The sequence below is a fragment of the Oncorhynchus tshawytscha genome, linkage group LG05 (assembly GCF_018296145.1).
Source record: "Oncorhynchus tshawytscha isolate Ot180627B linkage group LG05, Otsh_v2.0, whole genome shotgun sequence".
Classification (NCBI taxonomy): domain Eukaryota; kingdom Metazoa; phylum Chordata; class Actinopteri; order Salmoniformes; family Salmonidae; genus Oncorhynchus; species Oncorhynchus tshawytscha.
The window spans coordinates 12695345-12721468 of NC_056433.1; the positions used below are offsets into that span (position 1 = coordinate 12695345).

General features: G+C 41.8%; 2 protein-coding genes across 2 annotated transcripts; both read left to right on the forward strand.

Moving 5' to 3' along the window:
• The first annotated feature begins 2 nt into the window (after positions 1–2).
• On the forward strand, positions 3–3963 carry LOC112249934 (syndecan-1). Its single transcript, XM_024419675.2, has 5 exons — positions 3–381; positions 3085–3166; positions 3270–3412; positions 3535–3649; positions 3760–3963. The coding sequence occupies exons 1-5, from the start codon at positions 313–315 to the stop codon at positions 3924–3926; spliced, it is 576 nt and encodes a 191-aa protein (XP_024275443.1). The 5' UTR covers positions 3–312; the 3' UTR covers positions 3927–3963.
• Positions 3964–9820: 5857 nt separating this feature from the next.
• LOC112249935 (lysosomal-associated transmembrane protein 4A) lies at positions 9821–24486 on the forward strand. Its single transcript, XM_024419676.2, has 7 exons — positions 9821–10048; positions 16585–16723; positions 18966–19042; positions 19966–20088; positions 21797–21892; positions 22219–22317; positions 23491–24486. Exons 1-7 carry the CDS (start codon positions 9920–9922, stop codon positions 23563–23565), a joined length of 738 nt encoding a protein of 245 aa, XP_024275444.2. The 5' UTR covers positions 9821–9919; the 3' UTR covers positions 23566–24486.
• The last annotated feature ends 1638 nt before the right edge of the window (positions 24487–26124 follow it).

The following is a 26124-nucleotide window of genomic DNA, read 5'->3' on the forward strand; positions in this document are numbered from 1 at the left end:
TGCTTCTTGCCAGTCTCCAGTTTATACTCAAGACTAATTTTCAATATCAATTGTTTTAAAGTAGTTTCTAAACCGGTTGCTGAATGTCTGTCTACATTCTGCAGAGCACACAATTTAATTTGAGTCAAGATTTTTCTTACTCTGATCCTGTGTCTGACTGACATTCTCACTATTTGCTTCTGTAAACAAGAGGGCGGGGCCTTGAATCCCGCCACAGGTAGGTTTAACGTACACCTGTACTACTATGAGACGGAAAATACATTTTAAGACCTACACTAGTAGTAATAAAATCACTGCATACGACAAGATACAATGAGGACTTTAGTGATTTCCACTTTACTGTTTGCTATGGGCGCATGTTTACATGCAATAACCACATCGGTGAGTAGACTGGTATACTTCTCATGTCAATGTCATTTACTTGTCATGAATGTCTTTGTGCAGTGTACTTTTCTTGGTCGACTTTGCTATGACTGCAGTGAATGAACATAGGCTTTGGGATATATATGCAGCTTGAAATATGAATACCTTGTGATCGATTGCTTGTGAATTTTATCAAATCAAATTTGATTGGTCACAAACACCGAATACAACAGGTGCAGCCTTTACCTTGAAATGCGTACTTACGATCCCATTCCCATCAATGCAAAGTTAAGAAGTAAGTATTTACAGTATGTATGCCATTGGAATTGTATCATTAGACCTAACACCAATTATGCATTAACTGATAAGATATCAGGCAGTTGAACTTCATTAAGATTTTGATAGGATAAGGGATCAGCTCTCAGACAGGCTTTCAAGGGATGGAATTTGAATACAACTTGTGTACCTTTGACCAAGCCTCCTAACAAAGTATGGACTCCACTCAATCACATACACATTTTAGGTGAAAAATTCTAAGATTCCGATCTGAAAAGTACATCGGTGTCATTTTTCTTCTCAATATGCAGGATTACTGTTACATTTTAAGTGTTTGTTCATGTGTGATGATACTGTCATGGATTAAACTGAGTGTACATCACTAACCATTATTGTGACGAGATGAATTTCACAGGGCTGCAGGAGTGAAGTTGGTGATGTCACCATGATACTGAGAAAATCCTGGCCTAATTCTACATCTTCAATTAGTAAAACAATGTCATAAGAAACATAAAATAAACATTTTATTTTCCAAATTGATGCCCCTATTAGTTCTAGGCTCTAGCCACTCAGTCGATTCTGTCTGACACTTCATGGGGGTTTCTGTTGTGAATCACTCTTCTACCAACCATTTCCTGGCATACAAAAGATCCAATGTTCTGTTTGTTATCTTACTGAGTTAATCTGTAGTGTGTTGACACTCATTTACATTGTAAAAATCCAGCCACTGCTGTTGTCCCTACAGTCTATGTATTGTCCCCTCGGGGTGTTTTTATAGGACAGTGGCAGTTTGCCGGCAGTGCCTCATCCTGAGTCATTACATATCGGCCATGTTGTGTTGCTGGTGGGGCGACGAGTTGTTGGCGTAGCACTGGACTTCAGACCTCATGAGTCACTGGCTGACTCACAGCTCTGTGTTATTGAGACAATATTGTTTTAGCCTTTCCTCTTGCAGTCCTTAATCTAGTATGACATGGTTTCAAAGGGTTGCATGAAAGTTAGCCCTGTAAATACTATTCAGCCAGTAAATCATTCAAACTACCATGAAAATGTGATAAATACTCCTTGTTTTCTGTTTCTGTGACGATCCTCCTCGCCAGTGAGAGGTAATGATAGAGCAGTGATGGGGAGTCTACTCTGAAAGTATAGTTTACCAAACTACCAATTACTTCACACTGGAAGAAGTTAAGCTACACTAAAGCTATCCTAAAGAAACATATAGTTTACTTCACTAAAGTGACTATGAAAAAGTAGTTCACTACTTTCTGAAAAATTATATGTAAATCTGAAATGTCAGACTACAAATCACAAGAACAGATCACTTTGGGGTCATATGTTAACAATGTGGAATTTAGCCTATTAAACACTATGTTTCAAGTGATATTTTGTTTTTGCAAAACAAAGTGCATAGTTCTTGTAGTTAGATACAGTGCATACACATTGTGTTACGTTACAGCTTTATCTAAAATATATTACATTTGTTTTTCTTCAATCTACACACAATACCCCATAATGACAAAATGAAAACAGGTTTTGGGATTCTTTTGCAAATTCATTTTTTTAAAACAATCTTATTTAGACTTCTTGAGTATCTGGAACATCAGCATTTGTGGGTTTGATTACAGGCTCAAAATGGCCAGAAACAAAGACCTTTCTTCTGAAACTCGTCAGTCTATTCTTATTCTGAGAAATCAAGGCTATTCCATGTGAGAAATTGCCAAGAAACTGAAGATCTCGTACAACGCTGTATACTACTCCCTTCACAGAACAGAGCAAACTGGCTCTAACAGTGAAGAGCTGACTCCAGGATGCTGGCTTTCTAGGCAGAGTTGCAAAGAAAAAGCCATAACTCAGACTGGCCAATAAAAAAGAAAAGAGTAAGATGGGCAAAAGAACACAGACACTGGACAGAGGAACTCCGCCTAGAAGGCCAACAAACCGGAGTCACCTCTTCACTGTTGACGTTGAGGCTGATGTTTTGCGGGTACTATTTAATGAACCTGCCAGTTGAGACAGTTTGCGCTGTTCTGTGACGGGAGTAGTATGAGATCTTCAGTTTCTTGTCAATTTCTCACATGCCTTGATTTCTCAGAATAAGAATAGACTGATGAGTTTCAGAAGAAAGCTCTTTGTTTCTGGCCATTTTGAGCCTATAATCGAAAGTCAAGGGGTCTGAATACTTTCCGTATGCACTGTACACCGTTACATGACAAAAAAAGTAAATAACTAATGAAATCACAACCTAGAATTAAATTTAGTTCAACTACCACCAAGCTACTGTAAAATGTAATTAAATGACTAGTTGAACTACATTTAGTTTATTACTCCACAACACTGGTATAGAGGTACACAGTTATTGGATTCTATGGACACTGGCCTTATGGTGGACTTCTGGGGTCATTTCCACACTGAAGTTGTACGTGTGTTGTTTTTCCTTGTACTCAGTATTCTATTCCTCCAGAAGACCTGGATGGATCGGGACATGATCTGGAAAGTTCTGGCTCAGGTTCAGGGGAACGGGCAGAAGGTAATCCTATTCATTGTGTGTGTCAGGGTGTGTGTGTGTCTGTCTGTCTATGTCTGTGGGTTTCACATTTCTTAGTAAACATTTCTGCTTCCACTCCCTTCAGTGTCCAAAGGCTCAGTGAGGTTTACCACTATCTCAACATTTACAATGACAATGAGTGAAGATGACTTAATGTTCAATGCCATTGATGAAGAGGATAAAACCGTCCCAATTATAATGACAGACAACACCAGAAATAAAATATCAGTAGGTCATTTTAGTATTTTAAGAATTGATTAGTCTTTTAAGAATTCACTATGAGCAAAATATGTTCTCTCTTGATAGAGGTGAAAAAACGTGTGAGTATCCCATCTTTTTTGTGTCTTTAGGAGGACTCAGACTTGACCTTTGACAAAAGGCCTAAGCTAGATGACAACAACGGATCAGCCATTGGCAATGTGGCAAAGAGCGGGGGTCTTCTAGCAAACAAAGAAGCTCTTGCAGGTAACATCCAACTTATTGAGTATATTATTTGGTATATTATTTCCTCCATATCAACTGACAGATGCGCTGAGGTACAAGTAGCCCAACCTTCTTATTCTTCCTCTTTGCAGCTATTATTGCAGGAGGAGTGGTGGGACTGGCCTTGGCTGCCTCCCTGTTAACACTCATGGTCTATAACATGAAGAGGAAAGATGAGGGAGGCTACACTGTCAACCAGAAAAACACATCTAACGGAGGATATCGGAAACCGAAGACCAAGGAGGAGTTTATTGCGTAACTTCCCCTCAAAGACAAAATAATGTCTCAACCCAGCAGATTTGTTTGAAGAGTTCATTTTTGAGAGAAAGAAGTTGGTTGGGTTTGCGCCAGGAGAAAATTCACAGCAGAAAATGCAAACTTGTGGTGTATTCGAGGTTTAAAAAGACGGTAACACTTTACTTGACACCCAGCATCATAACAGATAACATGGTCATAACCATGTCATAATACGTCATAACAGCTGACATAACTTGTCATATGGTCACAACACTGTCATGACACATAATAAACAGCAAAAAAAGAAACGTCCTCTCACTGTCAACTGCGTTTATTTTCAGCAAACTTAACGCGTAAATATTTGTATGAACATAAGATTCAACAACTGAGACATAAACTGAACAAGTTCCACAGACATGTGACTAACAGAAATTGAATATTGTGTCCCTGAACAAAGGGGGGGGGGTCAAAATAAAAAATAACAGGCAGTATCTGGTGTGGCCACCAGCTGCATTAAGTACTGCAGTGCATCTCCTCCTCATGAACTGCACCAGATTTGCCAGTTCTTGCTGTGAGATGTTACTACACTCTTCCACGAAGGCACCTGCAAGTTCCCGGACATTTCTGGGGGGAATGGCACTAGCCCTCACCCTCTGATCCAACAGGTCCCAGACGTGCTCAATGGGATTGAGATCCGGGCTCTTCGCTGGCCATGGCAGAACACTGACATTCCTGTCTTGCAGGAAATCACGCACAGAACAAGCAGTATGGCTGGTGGCAATGTCATGCTGGTGGGTCATGTCAGGATGAGCCTGCAGGAAGGGTACCATATGAGGGAGGAGGATGTCTTCCCTGTAATGCACAGCGTTGAGATTGCCTGCAATGACAAAAAGCTCAGTCCGATGATGCTGTGACACACTGCCCCAAACCATGACGAACTCTCCACCTCCAAATCGATCCCGCTCCAGAGTACAGCATTCGGTGTAAAGCTCATTTTTTCAAGGATACACACGAATCCGACCATCACCCCTGGTGAGACAAAACCGTGACTCATCAGAGAAGAGCACATTTTGCCAGTCCTGTCTAGTCCAGCGACGGTGGGTTTGTGCCCATAGGCGACGTTGTTGCCGGTGATGTCTGGTGAGGACCTGCCTTACAACAGACCTACAAGCCCTCAGTCCAGCCTCTCTCAGCCTATTACGGACAGTCTAAGCACTGATGGAGGGATTGTGCATTCCTGGTGTAACTTGGGCAGTTGTTGTTGCCATCCTGTACCTGTCCTGCAGGTGTGATGTTCAGATGTACCGATCCTGTGCAGGTGTTGTTCCACGTGGTCTGCCACTGAGAGGACGATCAGCTGTCCTTCTTGTCTCCCTGTAGCACTGTCTTAGGTGTCTCACAGTGCGGACATTGCAATTTGTTGCCCTGGCCACATCTGCAGTCCTCATGCCTCCTTGCAGCATGCCTAAGGCACATTCACGCAGATGAGCAGGGACCCTGGGCATCTTTCTTTTGGGGTTTGTCAGAGTCTGTAGAAAGGCCTCTTTAGTGTCTGAAGTTTTCATAACTGTGACCTTAACTGGTCCCATGTTTCATGAGTTAAAATAAAAGATCCCAGAAATGTTCCATATGCACAAAAAGCTTATTTCTCGCAAATGTTGTGCACAAATCTGTTTACATCCCTGTTAGTGAGCATTTCTCATTTGCCAAGATAATCCATCCACCTGACAGGTGTGGCAGATCAAGAAGCTGATAAAACAGCACAACCATTACACAGGTGCACCTTGTGTTGGGGACAACATGCCACTAAAATGTGCGATTTTGTCACACAATACAATGCCACAAATGTCTCAAGTTTTGAGGGAGAGTGCAATTGTCATGCTGACTGCAGGAATGTCCACCAGAGCTGTTGCCAGAAAATTTTATGTTAATTTATTTACCATAAACCGCCTACAATGTAGTTTTAGAGAATTTGGCAGTACGTCTAAATGGTCTCACAACCGCAGACCACGTGTGGCGTCATGTGGGCGAGCGGTTTGCTAATGTCAATGTTGTTAACAGAGTGTCCCATGGTGCCAGTGGCAACAAACATAATTGCATTTTGTCGTTGGCAATTTGAATGCACAGAGATACCGTGATGAGATCCTGAGGTCTATTGTTGTGCCATTCATCCGCTACCATCAAATCACCTCATGTTTCAGCATGATAATGCACGGCCCCATGTCGCAAGGATCTGTACACAATTCCGGAAAGCTGAAAATTTCCCTGCATACTCACCAGACATGTCACCCATTGAGCATGTTCTGGATCGACGTGTACAACAGCGTGTTCCAGTTCCCGCCAATACCCAGCAACTTCGCACAGCCATTAAAGAGGAGTGGGACAACATTCCACAGGCCACAATCAACAGCCTGATCAACTCTATGCGAAGGAGATGTGTAATGCTGCAAAACCAGATACTGACAGGTTTTCTGATCCACGCCCATACCTTTTTTTAAGGTATCGGTGACCAACAGAGGCATTTCTGTATTCCCAGTCATGTGAAATCCATAGATTAGAGCTTAATTCATTTTTTTCAATGGACTGATTTCCTAGTATGAACTGTAACTCAGTAAAATATTTGAAATTGTTGCATGTTGCGTTTGTTTTTATTCAGTGTATATGTCACAACAGGTGTAAATGTATGAGTCATGACAGTGTCATGACCATATGACAGGTTATGACAAGTTATGTCAGCTGTTATGACATTTTATGTCATGGTTATGGCCGTGTCATAACATGTTATGATGCTGGGTGTCTAGTAAAGTGTTATCAAAAAGGCTTCGAAAGTTTTAATTTCAATTTTAATATATATTTGCCCTTACTAAAAATGAATCAATCTCAACAAATATTTCTTAATTATAATCCACACAATAATTCAGATTTCCTTTTGCTTAAGGTTTATTTTCCTGCTGTGAGAAACTGGTCACATTAAGATCCTACACATGTAATTACAAGTTTTTTTTAAGGAACAGGTTTATTTAAAATCAAAGTACATTTTGTATTACTGTTCCACATTTGTATTATGTTATCTGTAACATGTGTGCGTGCACTGTGTGGATATTAAACACCTTGATGTAATGGACACTTTACATACAACTGTGTTGAATGTAATTAATATAGTGTGGCCTTGAGACTAAAGTCTACCTTGTAGTTGTTTGTCCTATGTCTAATCCCTTATTGCTTAAAATAGGAGCGGAAATTGACCTCCCTAACACAATACACTCCTTGTGTTGCAACAGTGAGAAGCACCTTATCACAAAGCAGAGCCATATAATAACCATCTATCTCTCTGACTCTGAATCACCGAGGTCATAAAGAACTATATTACTACATTTCTGTACCAGTTTCTATGTTTTACCATGCAAAAACACATTTCTAAGATATTTTCACATGTTCATAGAGAAACTGTAGACATTTTTAAATGTATATTTATAGGTCCATGTGAGTGGAATATTGTTATGTGAACCATAACTGTTGTTCTGCTTATATCTTAACACGTTTTCTGCACTCATTAAAAAAAAATAGCATACAAGTGTCTGCTAAATTAGTATTCAGTCCATGCAGTGATGGAAAAAGTACTTAATACTTGATTAAAGGTAAAGATACCTTAATAGAAAATGACTCAAGTAAAGATGAAAGTCACTCAGTAAAATATTACTTGAGTAAAAGTAAACAATTATTTACTGTAAATGTAAATTTAAAGTAAATGTAATTGCAAAAATATATAATATATAAAAATATAATTAAATATCAAAACTAAAAGTATGAATAATTTCAAATTCCTTATATTAAGCAAACCAAACAGCATAATTGTATTTTTTAAATTTAATTTACGGATAGCCAGGGGCACACTCCAAACTTGGAAATAATTTACAAACTAAGCATTTGTGTTTATTGAGTCCGCCAGATCAAAGGCAGTAGGGATGACCAGAGACGTTTTCTTGATAAGTGTGTGAATTTGACCATTTTCCTGTCCTGCTAAACATTAAAAAATGCACCTTTAGGTGCCAGGAAAAATATATGGAGTAAAAAGTACATCATTTACTTTAGGAATGTAGTGAAGTAAAAGTAAAAGTTGTCAAAAATATAAATACTAAAGTACACATACTACCCAAAAATACTTAAGAAATAGTTTAAAGTATTTTGACTTAATTACTTTTCACCACTGAACAAATTGCCCTGATAACACATTGTTGCCTCTGACTTCAGAGTTTGTCTTGAAAACCTTGGTCTCACTATTGCTGTCCTGCCATCTAGGGCTCAAAGTAGGAATAATCTGACTGGATCTCAGTTGAATTTGTCACATGTAAATACCCTTAGTCTGGCATACATGGTCTTTGTGCTACATACAGTCAGTGCCTTCAGAAAGTATTCATACCCCTTGACTTATTACACCCATCTACACACAATAATTAATTATGACAAAATGAAAACATGTTTTTAAAAATGTTTGCAAATGTTTTGAAAATGAAATAACATAACATGATGCAGCCACCACTTCGCTTGAAAATATGGAGAGTGGTACTCAGTAATGTGTTGTATTGGATTTGCCTAAAACTTAACATGTTGTGTTCAGGACAAAAACTTGATTGCTTTGCCACATTTTTTGCAGTATTGCTTTAGAGCCTTGTTGCAAACAGGGTGCATGTTTTGGAATATGTTTATTCTATACAGGCTTCCTTTTCACTCTGTCATTTAGGTTAGTACTGTGGAGTTACTACAATATTGTTAATCCATCCTCAGTTTTCTCCTATCACAGCCATTAACCTCTGTAACGGTTTTACCATCACCCTTGGCCCCATAACGAAATCTTTGAGCGGTTTCCTTACTCTCTGAAGAGTAAGAAAGGATGCCTGTATCATTGTAGTGACTGGGTGTATTGATACACCATCCAAAGTGTAATTAATAACTTCACCATGCTCAAAGGGATATATTCAAAGTCTGCTTTTAAATGCCCTTCTTTGCGAGGCATTGGAAAATCTCCCTGGTCTTTGTGGTTGAATCTGTTTGAAATTCACTGCTCGACTGAGGGACCTTAGAGATAATTGTATGTGTGGGGTACAGAGATGAGGTAGCCATTAAATGCAACTCATTATGTGACATGTTAAGCACATTTGTACTTATTTAGGTTTGCCATGACAAAGGAGTTGAATATTTTGACATAAGACATTTCAGCTTTTCATTTTACATGAATTTGTAAAAATTTCTAAAAACATCACTCCACTTTGACAATATGGGGTATTGTGCGTAGGCCAGTAAGACAAAATCTCATTTTAATAAATTCAAAATTCAGGCTGAACATAACAAAATGTGGAAAAGGTCAAGGCGTGTGAATTATTTTTGAAGGCACTGTAGTTCATTGTTGTTTTACCATTTATCCATCATTCCATCATTGCAGCATTAACTGGGATAAATGGAAACAAAAACAACAGCAACAATAGCCAAACACACCAAAAGACTTCTGCATTGCCCTGCCATTGACCTGAATACTGTATGCAACAATGCATCCACTTTAGTTATGGATTCTATTCATGTTTATAGATTCTCTGCATATTGTACCTTGTTTAATCACCAAAAAGCAGAGGTGAGAGATGTTAAGTGTGTAAGGGTAGAACAATAACATTTTCTGAATAACAAAGAGCAGTTTGTTTTATTTTTTGGAGAGCATATCGTCTTTTAGAGAAGGGAAACTGATGTGAGAGAATGGAAACTGATGATGGTGTTGTATTCCCTCCCCATCATCACCCTCAACCCCTGGGCCACAGGGGACAGTTCTGAGTATTTGTCAGTGTGAGCTGTGGCAGCTGATTTGTTGACGTTCACCATCTCAGCTCTACTAATGGCCAAATTATCTGTCATTCAAAACAGGGTATAGTTTGTGTTTTCTTTCACCACGCCAGTCAAATAAGTGGGCGCTTCATAACACTGTCCGTTGTTGATGGTGCAGGCTTTCTTCATCGCTTAGCTTCAGCGATGTTTATCCCTACTTTAGAGGAAGACATGCACCATTTTAAACCGAATCGACACAGGCGCTACACAACGAGATGCTGTGGGTGTTGCCATGTCAGGACGGGAACCATCATTCTCGGCACTTGGTACATGGTACGTACTATACAAATGGTCGCCTTGCTTTTAGATTGTGCTAACGTTAGCTTCGTTGCAGTCATGTTGCAGTACCCCATCGTTGCCATTGCACTGTCGATAGTAGGCCGTTGTACTAACTAACTAACTAGCTAGCTTGTTACCAGTAAGTTAAACCGAAGCTACTATTTGTCGAGAAAGTCACTTTGCTATCTGAATGCGTGCCCTACTTTGGAACATATTACCAGCTAGATTATGTAACTGTTCCTGTATTAGCTAACTAACTAGCAAATGTAATCGGATTGTTAACTAACGTTAGCTAAATTAGTTAATTAGCTAAGTGTCAAGGTTACCCGCTAGGGACTTTCAGCCAATAGTGTGATTGCTGCACGCAATTCGGGCAGGGCTGACAACTTTTGAAGGAAACTGGAGTGAGATTTGCTAAATGGATTTCATTGCCCCTTGACAGAGTCCCTAGAAGGGGGGCTGGGAATATGTTACTGTTTTAAAGCTAATGATCTGTGTTTTTTATTTTTTCCACCCTGGTCATAGGCCTAACCCAATACGCAGAATTGCAGTACTGCAATTCTGCGTATTGCGTTAGGCCTATGACCAGGGTGGAAAAAATAAAAAACACAGATCAGGTGTATTCAGGATGCTTTGAACATTAAATGAACACTCAACATTCGACCACTTTGAGGGGATTAAATTTTAAAGTATGCAAAAAAAAAAATCTAACATTTTGTTTACATGGTTTGAGAAGCATTCAGACTGTAATGAAATTAGCTAGGGAGACAGTAGAAAAAGTGGGAAGATTGGAAACCGGGCTTGATCCCTGTTCTCAGGTAGAAAGTTGTGTGTAGTGCTCCGCACAGGAGTTAAAACATTATTTTTAAACCTCTCAAGGATCGGACCCTTTCTTTTAAAATTTTCGCCGAGAATGACATACCCAAATCTAACTGCCTGTAGCTCGGTACCTGAAGCAAGGATATGCTTGATACCATTTGAAAGGAAACACTTTGAAGTTTGTGGAAATGTGAAATGAATGTAGGAGAATATAACACATTAGATCTGGTAAAAGATAATACAAAGACAAAATGTTTTTTTTTTTGCCACCAGATGGCAGCTGTGTATGTGCAAAGTTTTATACTGATCCAATGAACCATTGCATTTCTGTTAAAAATGGTCTCAAGACTGCCCAAATGTGCCTAATTGGTTTATTAATAACTTCAAGTTCATAACTGTGCACTCTCCTCAAACAATATATGATGATATTCTTTCACTGTAATAGCTACTGTAAATTGGACAGTGCAGTTAGATTAACAAGAATCTAAGCTTTCTGACAATATAAGATAGGTTTATGTTCTGGGAAATGTTCTTGTTACTACAACCTCATGCTAATCTCGTTAGCCTACATTAGCTCAACCGTCCCGTGGGGGACCCACCGATCCTGTAAAGGTTGATAGCAAAGGGTAGCCAAATCGTAGATTGCGGTCTCCTTGTCCATAGACTGCTTTCAAGGTAAGGACACAAACATTTTGTAATTTGGGTGAACTAGCTATCTCTTTAAAATAGGTCTGCAAGAAAACCCTGCTTGCTATCCAGGAGGGTTGGTCACCCCTGATCTATGTTTTCCAAGTGCTGGGTGTTTGAAAATGTTCTTGTTATAACAATTCATTTCTCAATCACCCAACTTTCAAGAACATCAATATTTAGGAGGTTTATGTCTACTAGTTGAATATCCTTGACATCATCTTACTCTACATAGACAAAATATGTATTTATGAGGTGAGTCCCCCTACCATCTCTGCCTAGCATGTGCACAATACTAAACTGTAAAAATTATATGTAATTCCTGGAGTATTTAACATCCTTTTGCTTATTTGTATGACTTATTCAAAACTGTCCATGAATGGCTACAATAATACATAATTAGTTTTGAAAGACACAACAGGTATATCATATTTCAAATGGGTAATTCCACTAGCAAAATGGAATAATACAAGTTTGGGGAATAACAGTAGTGTTCTTGCTGACAAGCACAGTAATTATCCTGTATTTTAGCCCATTGTTAAGAATTAGAATTGTTCTACTGATCAGACAAAATGATAATAAAAAATAAGAACTACATCTACCACTACACCCTAACCAAATTATTTTCCATCCTCTTTAGAATCACACGTACACCAGTACCTAGTTAGTTAGTTAGCTACCAGTACCTAGTTAGCTGGATACACTGAACAAAAATATAATCGCAACATGCAACAATTTAATATATTTTACTGAGTGATAGTTCGTATAAGGACATCAGTCAATTGAAATACATTGATTAGAGCCTAATCTATCAATTTCACATGACTGGGAATACAGATATGCATCTGTTGGTCACAGATTTTTTTTTATGCCTTTAAAAAAAAGTAGGAGTGGATCAGAGAACCAGTCAGTGTATGGTGTGAACATTTACTACATGCATTGGGACACATCTCCTTTGCATATAGTTGATCAGGCTGCTTATTGTGGCCTGTGGAATGTTGTCCCACTCCTCTTCAATGGCTGTGCAAAGTTGCTGGATATTTACTGGAACGCGCTGTTGTACACATCAAACCAGAGCATCCGAAACATGCTCAATGGGTGACTTGTCTGCTGAGTATGCAGGCCATGGAAGAACTGGGACATTTTCAGCTTCAGCTTTCAGGAATTGTGTACAGATCCTTGTGACATGGGGACGTGCATTATCATGCTGATACTTGAGGTGATGGTGGTGGATGAATGGCACGACAATGGGCCTCATGATCTCGTCACGGTATCTCTGTATTTATAATTGCCGTCGATACAATGCAGTTCAAATCAAATCAAATGTATTTATATAGCCCTTCGTCCATCAGCTGATATCTCAAAGTGCTGTACAGAAACCCAGCCTAAAACCCCAAACAGCAAGCAATGCAGGTGTAGAAGCACGGTGGCTAGGAAAAACTCCCTAGAAAGGCCAAAACCTAGGAAGAAACCTAGAGAGGAACCAGGCTATGTGGGGTGGCCAGTCCTCTTCTGGCTGTGCCGGGTGGAGATTTTAACAGAACATGGCCAAGATGTTCAAATGTTCATAAATGACCAGCATGGTTGAATAATAATAAGGCAGAACAGTTGAAACTGGAGCAGCAGCACGGCCAGGTGTACTGGGGACAGCAAGGAGTCATCATGTCAGGTAGTCCTGGGGCAGGGTCCTAGGGCTCAGGTCCTCCAAGAGAGAGAAAGAAAGAGAGAAGGAGAGAATTAGAGAACGCACACTTAGATTCACACAGGACACCGAATAGGACAGGAGAAGTACTCCAGATATAACAAACTGACCCTAGCCCCCGACACATAAACTACTGCAGCATAAATACTGGAGGCTGAGACAGGAGGGGTCAGGAGACACTGTGGCCCCATCCGAGGACACCCCGGACAGGGCCAAACAGGAAGGATATAACCCCACCCACTTTGCCAAAGCACAGCCCCCACATCACTAGAGGGATATCTTCAACCACCAACTTACCATCCTGAGACAAGGCTGAGTATAGCCCACAAAGATCTCTGCCATGGCACAACCCAAGGGGGGCGCCAACCCAGACAGGATGACCACATCAGTGAATCAACCCACTCAGGTGACGCACCCCTTCCAGGGACGGCATGAGAGAGCCCCAGTAAGCCAGTGACTCAGCCCCTGTAATAGGGTTAGAGGCAGAGAATCCCAGTGGAAAGAGGGGAACCGGCCAGGCAGAGACAGCAAGGGCGGTTCGTTGCTCCAGAGCCTTTCCGTTCACCTTCCCACTCCTGGGCCAGACTACACTCAATCATATGACCCACTGAAGAGATGAGTCTTCAGTAAAAACTTAAAGGTTGAGACCGAGTTTGCGTCTCTGACATGGGTAGGCAGACCGTTCCATAAAAATGGAGCTCTATAGGAGAAAGCCCTGCCTCCAGCTGTTTGCTTAGAAATTCTAGGGACAATTAGGAGGCCTGCGTCTTGTGACCGTAGCGTACGTGTAGGTATGTACGGCAGGACCAAATCAGAGAGAGAGGTAGGAGCAAGCCCGTGTAATGCTTTGTAGGTTAGCAGTAAAACCTTGAAATCAGCCTTTGCTTTGACAGGAAGCCAGTGTAGAGAGGCTAGCACTGGAGTAATATGATCCAATTTTTTGGTTCTAGTCAGGATTCTAGCAGCCGTATTTAGCACCAACTGAAGTTTATTTAGTGCTTTATCCGGGTAGCCGGAAAGAAGAGCATTGCAGTAGTCTAACCTAGAAGTGACAAAAGCATGGTTGTGTTCTTTGCCCGTAGCTTATGCCTGCCCATAGCATAACCAATGTTCCCTCAAATATTTTTCATCACTGAGCAAGATTCAGGTCTGCCGAGCGCAAACTTGAACATTTAAAATGCTGTGCAACTTCCGGCGTGCACTTACTGTGAACACTGAGGTTGTACCCACTTTAAGTTAGTTTTAACAGTGATCAAGTAGGCTACTGGGGCTATTTGATCATAATGTAGGCCTACCATCAAAAACAATGGAGAAAATGCATCCCATAACATTTTAACATGGAAATAGCTGTTCTATCGTTAAGCCTACAGTAGCAGTGTGGTGGTCAATGTAGGCCTACATTCCTTGAGACTTTTTGAAGAAAAAAAAACATGCAGGGCTTGACATTAACCGGTTTATCCACTTGTTTTTCAGACAAGGTGACTGAAAATGTTGTTCTTTGATGAACGAAAATGCATCATAATTCCCATACCATTATTACAGAAAATCAGACAAATGTATGCTACCCTCCGCCTATTGGCTACTTGGCTTATTCAAGCCTGCCTCAAAATACAACACTGTCCCTTTTTATGACAAAAAAAGCTATGACTCGCTTCAAAGATGTCTAGAAATGCACACCTTCTGCTCTTGTAGGAGGAGGCAAACACTCCCACATTGCTGACTACAAATGATGTAATAACTCACTAAGTAGCAAAGGATATGTACAAATGTGCACACCGCTACATGTAGCTGTCGCTTTGCTCTCAAAACAAGCACATCTACTGACAACCGCTCATGTTGTAAACACAGTCCAGTTCAAAGTGAATGGCACAGATCCATATATGGCGAAGTGCCTTTTTGCATATAGGCCCGACTGCAGCTCTTATTTGTTATGGTGCACTGATTTGTGTAGAGTACGGGCCTGAGTCGTGCCAGTCAACGCGATAGAATCCTACTCTGAAGCTTAAAACGCCAAACTGCAGTCCGGTCAAGACTGGTGAAGACGATGAGCACGCAGATGCACTTTCCTGAGACTGTTTGTGCAGAAATTCTTTGGTTGTGCAAAATCAGTTTCATCAGGTGGCGATCCCGCAGGTGATGAAGGCGGATGTGGAGGTCCTGGGCTGGTGTGGTTACACATGGTCTGCAGTTGAGGACAGTTGGACGTACTGCCAAATTCTCTAAAATTGTTGGAGGTGGCTTATGGTAGAGAAATGAACATTCAATTCTCTGGCAACAGGCCACCACTCTACAACACAGTGAGTATTTCTCCTTTGCCAAGCTAATCCATCCACCTGTCAGGTGTGGCATATTAAGAAGCTGAGTAAACAACATGATCATTACACAGGTTCTGGGAACAATAAAAGGCCACTTTTTAAAATGTGCAGTTTTGTCACAAAACACAATGCCACAGATGTCTCAAGTTGAGGGAGCGTGTAATTGGCATTCTGAATGCAGGAATGTTCACCAGAGCTGTTCCCAGAGAATTGAATGTCGCAGACCAACCACAGACCACACTTTAAGCACTCCAGCCCAGGACCTCCACATCCGCCTTCTTCACCTGCGGGATTTTCTTCAATAAATGTTAACTTTCTCCGTCTCGTGTTTTTTAAAAACATTTTTAATACTTGATATATGTATTATAAGAAGTGAGAATTACGGAGGGATCGTAACCACAAGTGTTAACATCTCTTGGAGTGTTTTGTTTTGCACAGTGAAGATGGGTAACAGTGCATGATTTAACATCAACAGTTGATAGGTGTAAAAAGAACCATTTGATCCATCTGTCGTCATTCACAACGGTTGTTGGCAAAACCTCTGGATACATTGACCGAGGCCTATATCACAAGTCTAATCATTAAATATATTATGCAATGTGTGAGAGGGATTTAATATTTTAAATATAGCATACACTTTGACAGGGAAAGTCCATTAAACAGATTAGGGGACAAGGACTCCTAGCAACCATACAAACTACCTGGTAATAATAACTATTATTTAGGCTCTTCCTAATGAGAGCGCCTTGGTTTTTTCAAATAAAATGAAGTGTAATTTTGTTGCTTATCTGTGGAAACAGAAACCTAGTATGTCACAAAATATCAATGTTCTCATCTACAACAAACTGTATCCTAGCCTGGTTTCAGATCTGTTCGTAATGTCTTGACAACTCCTATGGTCATTGTCACTCACGCCACATTATAGGAGTTGGCAAACCAGCACAAACCGATCTAGGACCAGGCTGTGTTGAAGGACATAGTGTAACAATGCCTTTCTGTCTCTCCAGGTGGTGAACCTGTTGATGGGCATTCTGCTGACCGTGGCCGTGACCCACCCAGAGAACGTGCCCACTGTGGACCTGCAGTATGAGGTTATCGAGCACTACTTTAGCCACACCCTCCAGGTGGAGGGGAATGTCTTAAAGGGTTAGTTCGTTGTATCTTCATGTTTGGTTCAACTTGAGTTGTCTACGTAGGCCAGTAGTGACAGCATCCACGATAATCTGTTCATCTTCCCAAAAGGCAGTAGCTGGCATGATTTAGCATAGTCTCCCGATGTTGGTATTTGTTAGCAAAGCTGCAGTACTTTTTCTGGACTGGTACCTCATAACTCTCTCTCACACACACACACACACACACACACACACCAATCCCCTTCTCATCCAGCATGGATAACTTTCGCCAAATGCCTGCTTCTTTAACCTTTCAGCCCTATACGGACTGATTTAGCTAGAACTCTTATTTTGTCACAGGCTCAAAGCCTGTAGAATCAGGATTTTAATACATAACCTGGAGCTGGGCAGCGCTGAGCTGTGCTCTCTGTGGCTGGCTGTTTAGTTTATTCGGTGCGGTTACGTTGTTTATTTGGCTTGGTTGCACAAGGACTCCTCATTTCCCAGAAAGTGACTCAGTAAGAGCTGAAAGGTCTTGGCGCTTGTGGGCAGTGACTGAACCACCCCCACAACACACGCGCACACACAGAGCAGGGCTGTGCCAAAAGAAGGGGAGGGGGGTGTGTGCGCGCACTATGTAAATCCAAAGCCTGGCACTGCTGTGGCTTCATGGGTGCCATTTCTAGACAGCCTCTTCCCACTTGGTTGACGTGTTTTAAGAAGGTTGCGAGCCAGTTTGGAGCCAACACAGCCGACTTCGGACAAGCAATGGTATGACATCGCCCCACGTTAGAGGTACGAATCCCCGGTATGACACTTTCAATGCTGTCAATCCTTTTCTAGGACTCCCACCTACGGTCTAAATAAAGGATATTGTTTACAGACAAAACATAAGGGACTGAACCGCCGTGACCTGCAGTGTGATATTTTTGTGATATCAAAGTACAAGGTTTGTTAGAGGGCCCCTGTTAGAAGAGGGCTTGAAAATGCATCTTTCCTTTCTTGTGTCCTTGTTGTAAGCACAGATCTATAAGCGGTTGGTTCGGTATTAAACAACGTTAGCGCCCTATTACTGTCGCCAATCCAACCATTTCAGATCTGTGATTACCTCCAGGTAGGTAGGAAGGCAGGATACCTTTCTGAAGTATTCTAACAGAGCTGAAAACAAATGGAGAAGCCCCAAATAAGATGTTGTTCCATCCGAATACTCTTCTACAATTACAATTAAGTTCTGTATTTGACTACCATTTCCATCTGTTCTTTTCCACTGATATCTTTCACTGTAATATCAGATATTTCACACGCGCATAGAAAGGTACACAGTTATCTTGTTGGTGTTGGCAGATGCCCCGATCCAGAATGCCTGCCAGAGGCTGATGAATGTATAGCCTGGCCTCAGACACGGGACGTAATGCTAAACGATCTACTGTAATGGATTGGGCTACAGATTGCATCAGTGACGACCCTTCTGATACACACACACACACACACACTATGTACAGCTTCAGAACTGAATTTGGAAGCTCTGCATGAACTACACACGCCTCTTCTCATTCAGTCACACTCATAAATGCCCTACTAGGAAGGAATGGCTTGCAGATTGCATCAGTTACCGTTATGACAATCGGATATGTTACACTCTGAAGAGAAACGGCTTCCTGCACAGCTTTAGCACGACTGTCTGACTGATAGTCTGGAGTGAACCACACATGCCTCGCCTCTACTCACTCACTTAGTGCCCAGCACGAGGCTGTGAGCTGTTAGAAGCACTTGACCGATGCAGCAGATGGCAGGCCTATTAATTAGCCTAGCGTAGCCTGTGTTGTTGTGCGTTGTCTTCACTGATGCTACTGAGTGCCTGAGTGGGAGAAGCTTAGGGCTCCCCAGAGCACGCTAACGCTAAAAGAGAGCGAGTTAGTAGGCAATGCATCCCTGGAGACGCTTCAGTTACACACAAATCAATTGGGCCTCTGTAGTAACACTCTCACTGACAGTTGCATGAATGCACTCTGTGGGGCCCCATCGTGGGATGCAACTGGCCCAGACCAGACAGCCATGATGGCTCACAAGGATAGGTGCACAATACCACTATATTCAATTGTTAGTTATAGATAATTCAATATTTTTTAGATTTAGGAAATGATTCTCCCAACGTCTTTGACTGACGTTAATTTCAAGACTTACTACAAGTTGAGTTTGTAGTTGGATATACAAGTATTTGACCCTAATGAATGAACTCTGTTAGTCTCTCTGACTTTCTCTCTCTGTGCTTGTAGAGAATGCCTGTGTGGGATTCGCAATCTCTCTGTTGATGCTCACTATCAGCGCCATGATGGTCTATGGAGCCATTACTGTAAGTTTTTATCCATCTATTTTGTATGTGTGTCAATCAAATGTCTTATATATTCTAAGCCCAGCATACAAATGTAAGTTGTGACAGCGGGGATGACAATTACCCCTGGAGGAGTGGGAGAAATAGGAAGTTGAAAAGATAGTTCTCACTGAACTTCAACCATGGTCATGTTCATTATGGAAGAAAGCAAACTGAAACGGGGAAGAACTACCTGGAGTTGTCCAATAATAAACACTCATTTTGAGCTTTGTGTTGCAAAATGTTTTAAAACCTATGTGCCCCAATGAACACAACTCTGATGGCAGTGCTTTGTCCCTTCCTGGTGTCTGAAAGGACAATATATTTGTTTATGTCTTAATACTTTTTAACAGATTCACTGCATGCAAAGTCCTTGCTTGTGCATTCAAATAGCCCCACTAGGGTGAGCGGAAAGTTTGCTACACAACGTTGTTCTAATGTTATCATCTTTACCTCACCAGGCCTACCTGATGGGCATCCACACTGACAGGTTTGATGGATATGTGACGTGGACCTGAATAGAGCTTCATGACACATTGTCTAGGTTTTGGTTGATCTTTGTGTGAGCAACGAGCGTTATGCCTTAGCTGTGAATACAGGCTCTTAGGTTACCCTTGTAGATGCCCTGTATTCAGTGTTTGTCAGAGTAGTTCCATTGCTGGCTGTAGCCTCCCTTGCTAAATACCCAGTCCTGATGACCTAAGAACAGATGTACATAGATTGATTCAATGCCTGTGAATTTTGTGACATCCTCAACATTGCTTAGAACCCAAAATTTAGATCAGGTTTTTTGCTAGGGCTAGATATGCTTCTTGCTTGACAAACCCCCAGACAAACTCGTGTGAAATGGCCATCCTTTTACATGTATGGTCAATGACGTGTGTTTACTCTTCCTCCCCATGTAGCATCGTGACGGCTGGCTCATCCCGTTCTTCTGCTACCAGCTCTTTGACTTTGCTCTGAGTTGTCTGGTGGCCATCAGCTCCCTCACCTACCTACCCCGGATCAAGGACTACATGACAGAGCTGGTGAGTCAGTCCAGTCCACCACCACCAGGCCTGTCGGCTAGTCCGCCACTTCCCCAGGCCTGTCGGCTAGTCCGCCACCTCCCAGGCCTGCCGGCTAGTCCGCCACCCCCCCAGGCCTGTCGGCTAGTCCGCCACCCCCAGGCCTGTCGACTACCACTCCCCAGGCCTCCGCCGCTAGTCCGCCACCCAGGCCTGTCGACTAGACCGCCACCACTCCCCGGCCTGTCGGCTAGTCCGCCACACTCCCCAGGCCTGTCGGCTAGTCCACCACCTCCCCAACAATGAAAGCAATTAATTAAACTAAAACAATATGGGGTGTTGAATGAATTATTTTACAATTTCTATACTGAACAAAAATATAAACGCAACATGTAAAGTGTTGGTCCCATGTTCCATGAGCTGAAATAAAGATCCCAGAAATGTTCCATACGCACAAAGCTTATTTCTCTCAAATAGTGTGTACATTTGTTTACCTCCCTGTTAGTGAGCAGTTCACAATTGCCGAGAGAATCTATCCACTTGACAGGTGTGGCATGTCAAGAAGCTGATTAAATATCATTACACAGGTACACCTTGTGCTGGGGACATTAAAAGGCCACTCTAAAATGTGCAGTTTTGTCACAACACTACCACAGACGTCTCAAATTTTCAGGGAGCATGCAATTGGCCAGCTGACTACAGGAATGTCCACCAGAGCAGTTGCCAGAGAACTTAATTAATTTCTATACCATAAGCTGCCTCCAACGTTGTTTTAGAGAATTTGGCTGTTTATTTATCTGTTATTTTACCAGGTTAGTTGACTGAGAACACGTTCTCATTTGCAGCAACAACCTGGGGAATAGTTACAGGGGAGAGGAGGGGGATGAATGAGCCAATTGTAAACTGGGGATTATTAGGTGACCGTGATGGTTTGATGACCAGATTGGGAATTTAGCCAGGACACCAGGGTTAACACCCCTACTCTTACGATAAGTGCCATGGGATCTTTAATGACCGCAGAGAGTCAGGACACCCATTTAACGTCCCATCCGAAAGACGGCACCCTACACGGCAGTGTCCCCAATCACTGCGCTGGGGCATTGGGATATTTTTTAGACCAGAGGAAAGAGTGCCTCCTACTGGCCCTCCAACACAGTACATCCAACCGGCCTCAAACGCAGACCACGTAACATTCCAGCCCAGGACCTCCACATCTGGCTTCTTCACCTGCAGCATCATATTGGGGGGGTGCTGATAAGTATTTCTGCCTGTACCCTCCCAGGCCACCCATGGGAAAGCCCTTGCCCAGTCATGTGAAATCCATAGATTAGGGCCTCGGGAATTGATTTCAAGTTTCCTTATATGAACTGTAACTCAGTAAAATCTTTGAAATGGTTGCCTTTTATATTTTTGTTCAATATAGTTTTATATTCAGAATAAAGTAATTGCAGAATGCTTAGGTAACTTAGCTGGCAAACTTATTGGCCCTACTCTGTCATACCCCCTGGAGGAATTAACAATGGGTTCTCACTAGCGTCTCCACTGTCTTTACATTAGACCTGCTGCCATTATATCAGATGGATTTGACATCTGAATGAGAAATGAAAAAACACTGGGATCTTCAATGGAACTGAAGCTAAAGATGCTCTGTAGGCCCATATTTCAGTACAATCCCTGGTTTTATGGGGTGTTTCGTTTCTGTACATGCTGAATGTGTGTTTCGTCTCAGCCAGACTTCCCCTACAAGGACAACCTACTCTCCATGGACTCTAGCTGCCTGCTGCTCTTCGTCCTCGTGTTCTTCGCCTTCCTCATCATCACGAAGGTGTGTGTTTCTGGAAAATGGACTCATTTGAATACTAAACTTATTTTCCCCCCATCCAGATACCCAAGAATATTTAGATTTACTGCACTTGTTAGTGGTAACTGAGATCTTCATCTGATTTACCCAATCCATTGGCTGAACTTTAGTAGACTGATGATAGACCTTGACTGACAGGTCTTCAGTAGATGGTTGATAGAGTTTCTGGAGATGAGTCAGTGGTGTTGGAGCTGGGCTAGAACACAAGCCTGCACACTAGCTCTCTAGGACCAGGATTGAGCATCACTGGCTCAGGTAGAAAGACTTAACATTTTGGCTGTTCCCCCCAGGCTTACCTGATCAACAGTGTGTGGAACTGCTACAAGTACATCAACAACAGGAATGTGCAGGAGAGTGCTGTTTACCCTACCTTCATGGCCCCTCCCCAGGTTTGTGTCTGAAAAGCCTGCTCTCCAGGTCCCAAACTAATTGTCAATAACACACGTAATCAAACCTCTGAAGCATACTGTGGCACAACCAGTAGAGGGCATACCTTTCACATGCTGAGTCCGTTCAAGGATGCAAGGTGGTTTCAATTGCGTTCGGAAAATATGCAGACCACTTGACTTTCTCCACATTTTGTTGCATTACAGCCTTATTCTAAAACGGATTCAATTGTTTTTTCCCCCTCATCAACCTACACACACTACCCCATAATGACAAAGCAAAAACAAGTTTAGAAATGTTTGCAAATTTATTAAGAATAAAAAAAAACTGATGACATTTACATAAGTATTCAGACGCTTTACTCAGTACTTTGTTGAAGAACCTTTAGGCAGCGATTACAGCCTTGTGTTTTCTTGGGTATGACGCTACAAGCTTGACACACCTGTATTTGGGGAGTTTCTCCCATTCTTCTCTGCAGACCCTCTCAAGCTCTGTCAGGTTGGATGGGGAGCGTCGCTGCACAGCTATTTTCAGGTCTCTCCAGAGATGTTTGGTCAGGTTCAAGTCCGGGCTCTGGTTGGGCCACTCAAGGATATTCGGAGACTTGTCCCAAAGCCACTCCTGCATTGTCTTGGCTGTGTGCTTAGGGTCATTGTCCTGTTGGAAGGTGAACCTTCATCCCAGTCTGAGGTCCTGAGTGCTCTGAAGTATCAAGGATCTCCAATCAAGTTGTAGAAACATCTCAAGGATGATCAATGGAAACAGGATGCACCAGAGCTCAATTTCAAGTCTCATAGCAAAAGGTCTGAATACTTAGGTAAATAAGGTATGTTTTTTAGTTTTAATTCATTTGCAAAAATGTCTAAACCTGTTTTTGCTTGGTCATTATGGTGTATTGTGTGTAGATTAATGAGGGGGAAAAATGTATTTAATCCATTTTTGAATAAGGCTATAATGTAACAAAATGTGGAAAAAGTCAAGGGACCTGAATACTTCCCGACTGTACACCCAGTCTGCCCTCCTTTCCAGTTTTCTCCTTTCCAGACGGATGAAATATCTAGCAAAATATCAAATGTCTCAAATATGATTATGTCCATGGCATTGGTCCTCTCACTGTGTGCAGTATATTTTATAAATTGATTGATTAATTAAAATAATTCTCCCTCTCTCCTCAGTACATCCTGCCTACCTACGAGATGGCAATGAAGATGCCAGAGAAAGAGCCCCCTCCCCCCTACATGCCTGCCTGAAGACCCTGTTGCCCCCCCTCTACCCCCATCTATATGTATGTGTGGGCCACCCAGAGCTCATCATTTTGACTCCACCGTGCATTTCTAGAGGAGGGATACTCTTTATAAAGTCTTGCTAACATTCAATATTGTAGACAAGTGAGAGGGGCAGATGCCGTGTAGTGTGTAAAGCGATGAAAGCTTTACGACTGTTCGTTCCTTGTCTAGCCCCGTCTTTTGATGCCTTAATAAATAAATAAAAAGGGATATTGTGAAAGTACCATCGCTTCAATGCCTTTCACCAGTCCAGCTGTAGAAAAACAATATCCTTTCCTTATAGATTGATATAACGCGTGAATGTAAAAAGGAATACTCTTAAGACAATCCACTTATGATAACTCATCTTTATCCTTGAATTGTTTTTTGCTTGTTAAAATATCTAGATTTTATTCTAAGAGTTTGATTGGGACGTTTGAAGCACTTTCTCTTTATCCCTTCATTTATTTAGCCTTGGACATCCATTCGCCACCTGTGTGCCATGTTCATTCTCCGCCACCGCCTTTGTGACCTTGCGTTGTTAGCTTAGTCAAGTTAGTGTATTGTGTTGCAGTTTGAAGCGTCCACACTGCTGGTTAAAGGGATAGTACACCAACAGTTGGCAGATGTTTTCAGACCTCAAAATTTGTCCAATGTCAAGATGAAATAATAAGACTTAACAAAAGTCCGCTTTGGAGGACTGAAATCAGACAAACTTTGGTTTTGAAGTGGACTGTCCCTTTAAGGAGAGCGTAAGGTTCACCTGAAGGGAACGAACGGCTAGTGTGAACAGTAGTGGATCCATGCTACTCTTTCTTTACATTGTGTTTTGATCCTTTGATCCTTACATTGTGTTTTGAAACCAATAGCTTCAATAAACCATTCAAAAACATTTTGTATCCATTACCCGACTGAGTCCATTCATTTTTACCTGATGTGAGCAAAGAAACATCCTAACTTTTTGTTGAGAACCTATTTAGTTCTGTACTCAGGTTAAATGCTCATACCAGTCACTCCCCCCCCTTGTTGCTGAAAGATGACAGCCAGCGCTTAACTGTGATGTTGCACAATGATTTAAGTCAAAAACTTGACTTACTCAAATTATTATATATGTTGGCTTAAATCCAAACTATATATGTTTGACAAATCCAAACTGCCCTCTGTGTTAAAATCCATGTGAATGTGGTGTCTTTTCCTATGATATACAATTCTTTTGGGACTGGGTTTCATTTAAATGTTACCATCTGCCAGCATAGCATTGTTTATTAACAGAAAAGGCTGCAAAGGTCTTCTTTGTGACCGAGATAAGCCAAACCGCCTTGTGTCTACTTGGCTACCTGAGACATGGAGCTAATTAAAATAGGAGGGGAACTTTTGTTTTTGCACCTCCATTTGGGGGGGGGGGGGTGAATTATCATAATTGGTTCATTTGTAAATTCACTTATTGTTGAGCTAGTCTGTAAAAAATATATTGCCATTTTATAAATTGATATAATTGCGCGATAGCAATTACTGCCCCACTGTGTCTTTTACAATGTAGAAAAATGCATATCAGCGATCTTTTGAATAGTTATCCATATTACGAGAGCTTCAACTATTTATATGGTGGATTCACGGCCGCAATTTATGGAAAATCCCAAACTTTGCAGATCAAAGATAGGTTTGTGGTTTCCATCTGTGGCGAAATTTCTTCTGGATTTCGTTGGTGGATCACATCCAACTTTTAGGTGCATGCACCGCCCCCTACTGTACTAGTGTGAGGCCATTCATTTCTGCAGTACAATTGACAACCATGGCTATGAATGCTAAAAAGCCCACCTTACTGAAGTAGATATTCTTCCATCATTCTCTCTTGGTCTCTGCTCCTCTACCACTCCCTTCACTGCTTTGGCAGACAACACTTTCTGTACTACTCTAACCCTGGCAACCTCAACCTGCCTTTTCACCGGACACCTGATCTCCAGCCCCACGGACACAGCTAACACACACAACTTTCTCCACCAACTACACATTCCTGCGTCTCATGCCCTCCTGCACACTACTCTCATCTATGAATCTCCGTCTTACACACTGTTGCAACATGCCAATAAACTTGACACCGTAGTATTTTCGGCGCAATTCCCGTAGTATATTTCCCACGCTCTCCACCGGATCTGTGTCGCACCAAACAGCGGTCATCCCAGACACCAGGAATCTTCCATTTCAACTGATCCTCAACACTTAATGGCACCCCGTTATCACTCATTTCAATGGCACCCTGCTCCGGAGAGTAAAGAAAGTCACATTTATTGTCCCTAATCGTGTAATCTGGAGCGCCAGCTCCCTCTAGACTGAAATAACACAGTAAATCATCACTAATCCACTCCGTTCACCAACTCAACAGTCCCGAATCTCTTCTCCACCCAACCCGACACCACGTATGGATCAGCCAAAATTCAAGGATCCATTCTCTCCACAAACCTCACTCCCACTGGACCAGAATTATCCTTTCCATCCTGGGGATGAGGCCCAAACTCAGCGGTTCTCAGTGCAGGTACTACATCC

Coding starts and splice junctions, on each gene's coding strand:
- LOC112249934 (XM_024419675.2), top strand. CDS start 313: ATGAGGACTTTAGTGATTTCCACTTTACTGTTTGCTATGGGCGCATGT. Junction 382..3,084: donor TACATGCAATAACCACATCG/GTGAGTAGACTG, acceptor CCTTGTACTCAG/TATTCTATTCCTCCAGAAGA. Junction 3,650..3,759: donor AAACAAAGAAGCTCTTGCAG/GTAACATCCAAC, acceptor TCCTCTTTGCAG/CTATTATTGCAGGAGGAGTG.
- LOC112249935 (XM_024419676.2), top strand. CDS start 9,920: ATGTTTATCCCTACTTTAGAGGAAGACATGCACCATTTTAAACCGAAT. Junction 19,043..19,965: donor TGGTCTATGGAGCCATTACT/GTAAGTTTTTAT, acceptor CTCCCCATGTAG/CATCGTGACGGCTGGCTCAT. Junction 20,089..21,796: donor AGGACTACATGACAGAGCTG/GTGAGTCAGTCC, acceptor GTTTCGTCTCAG/CCAGACTTCCCCTACAAGGA.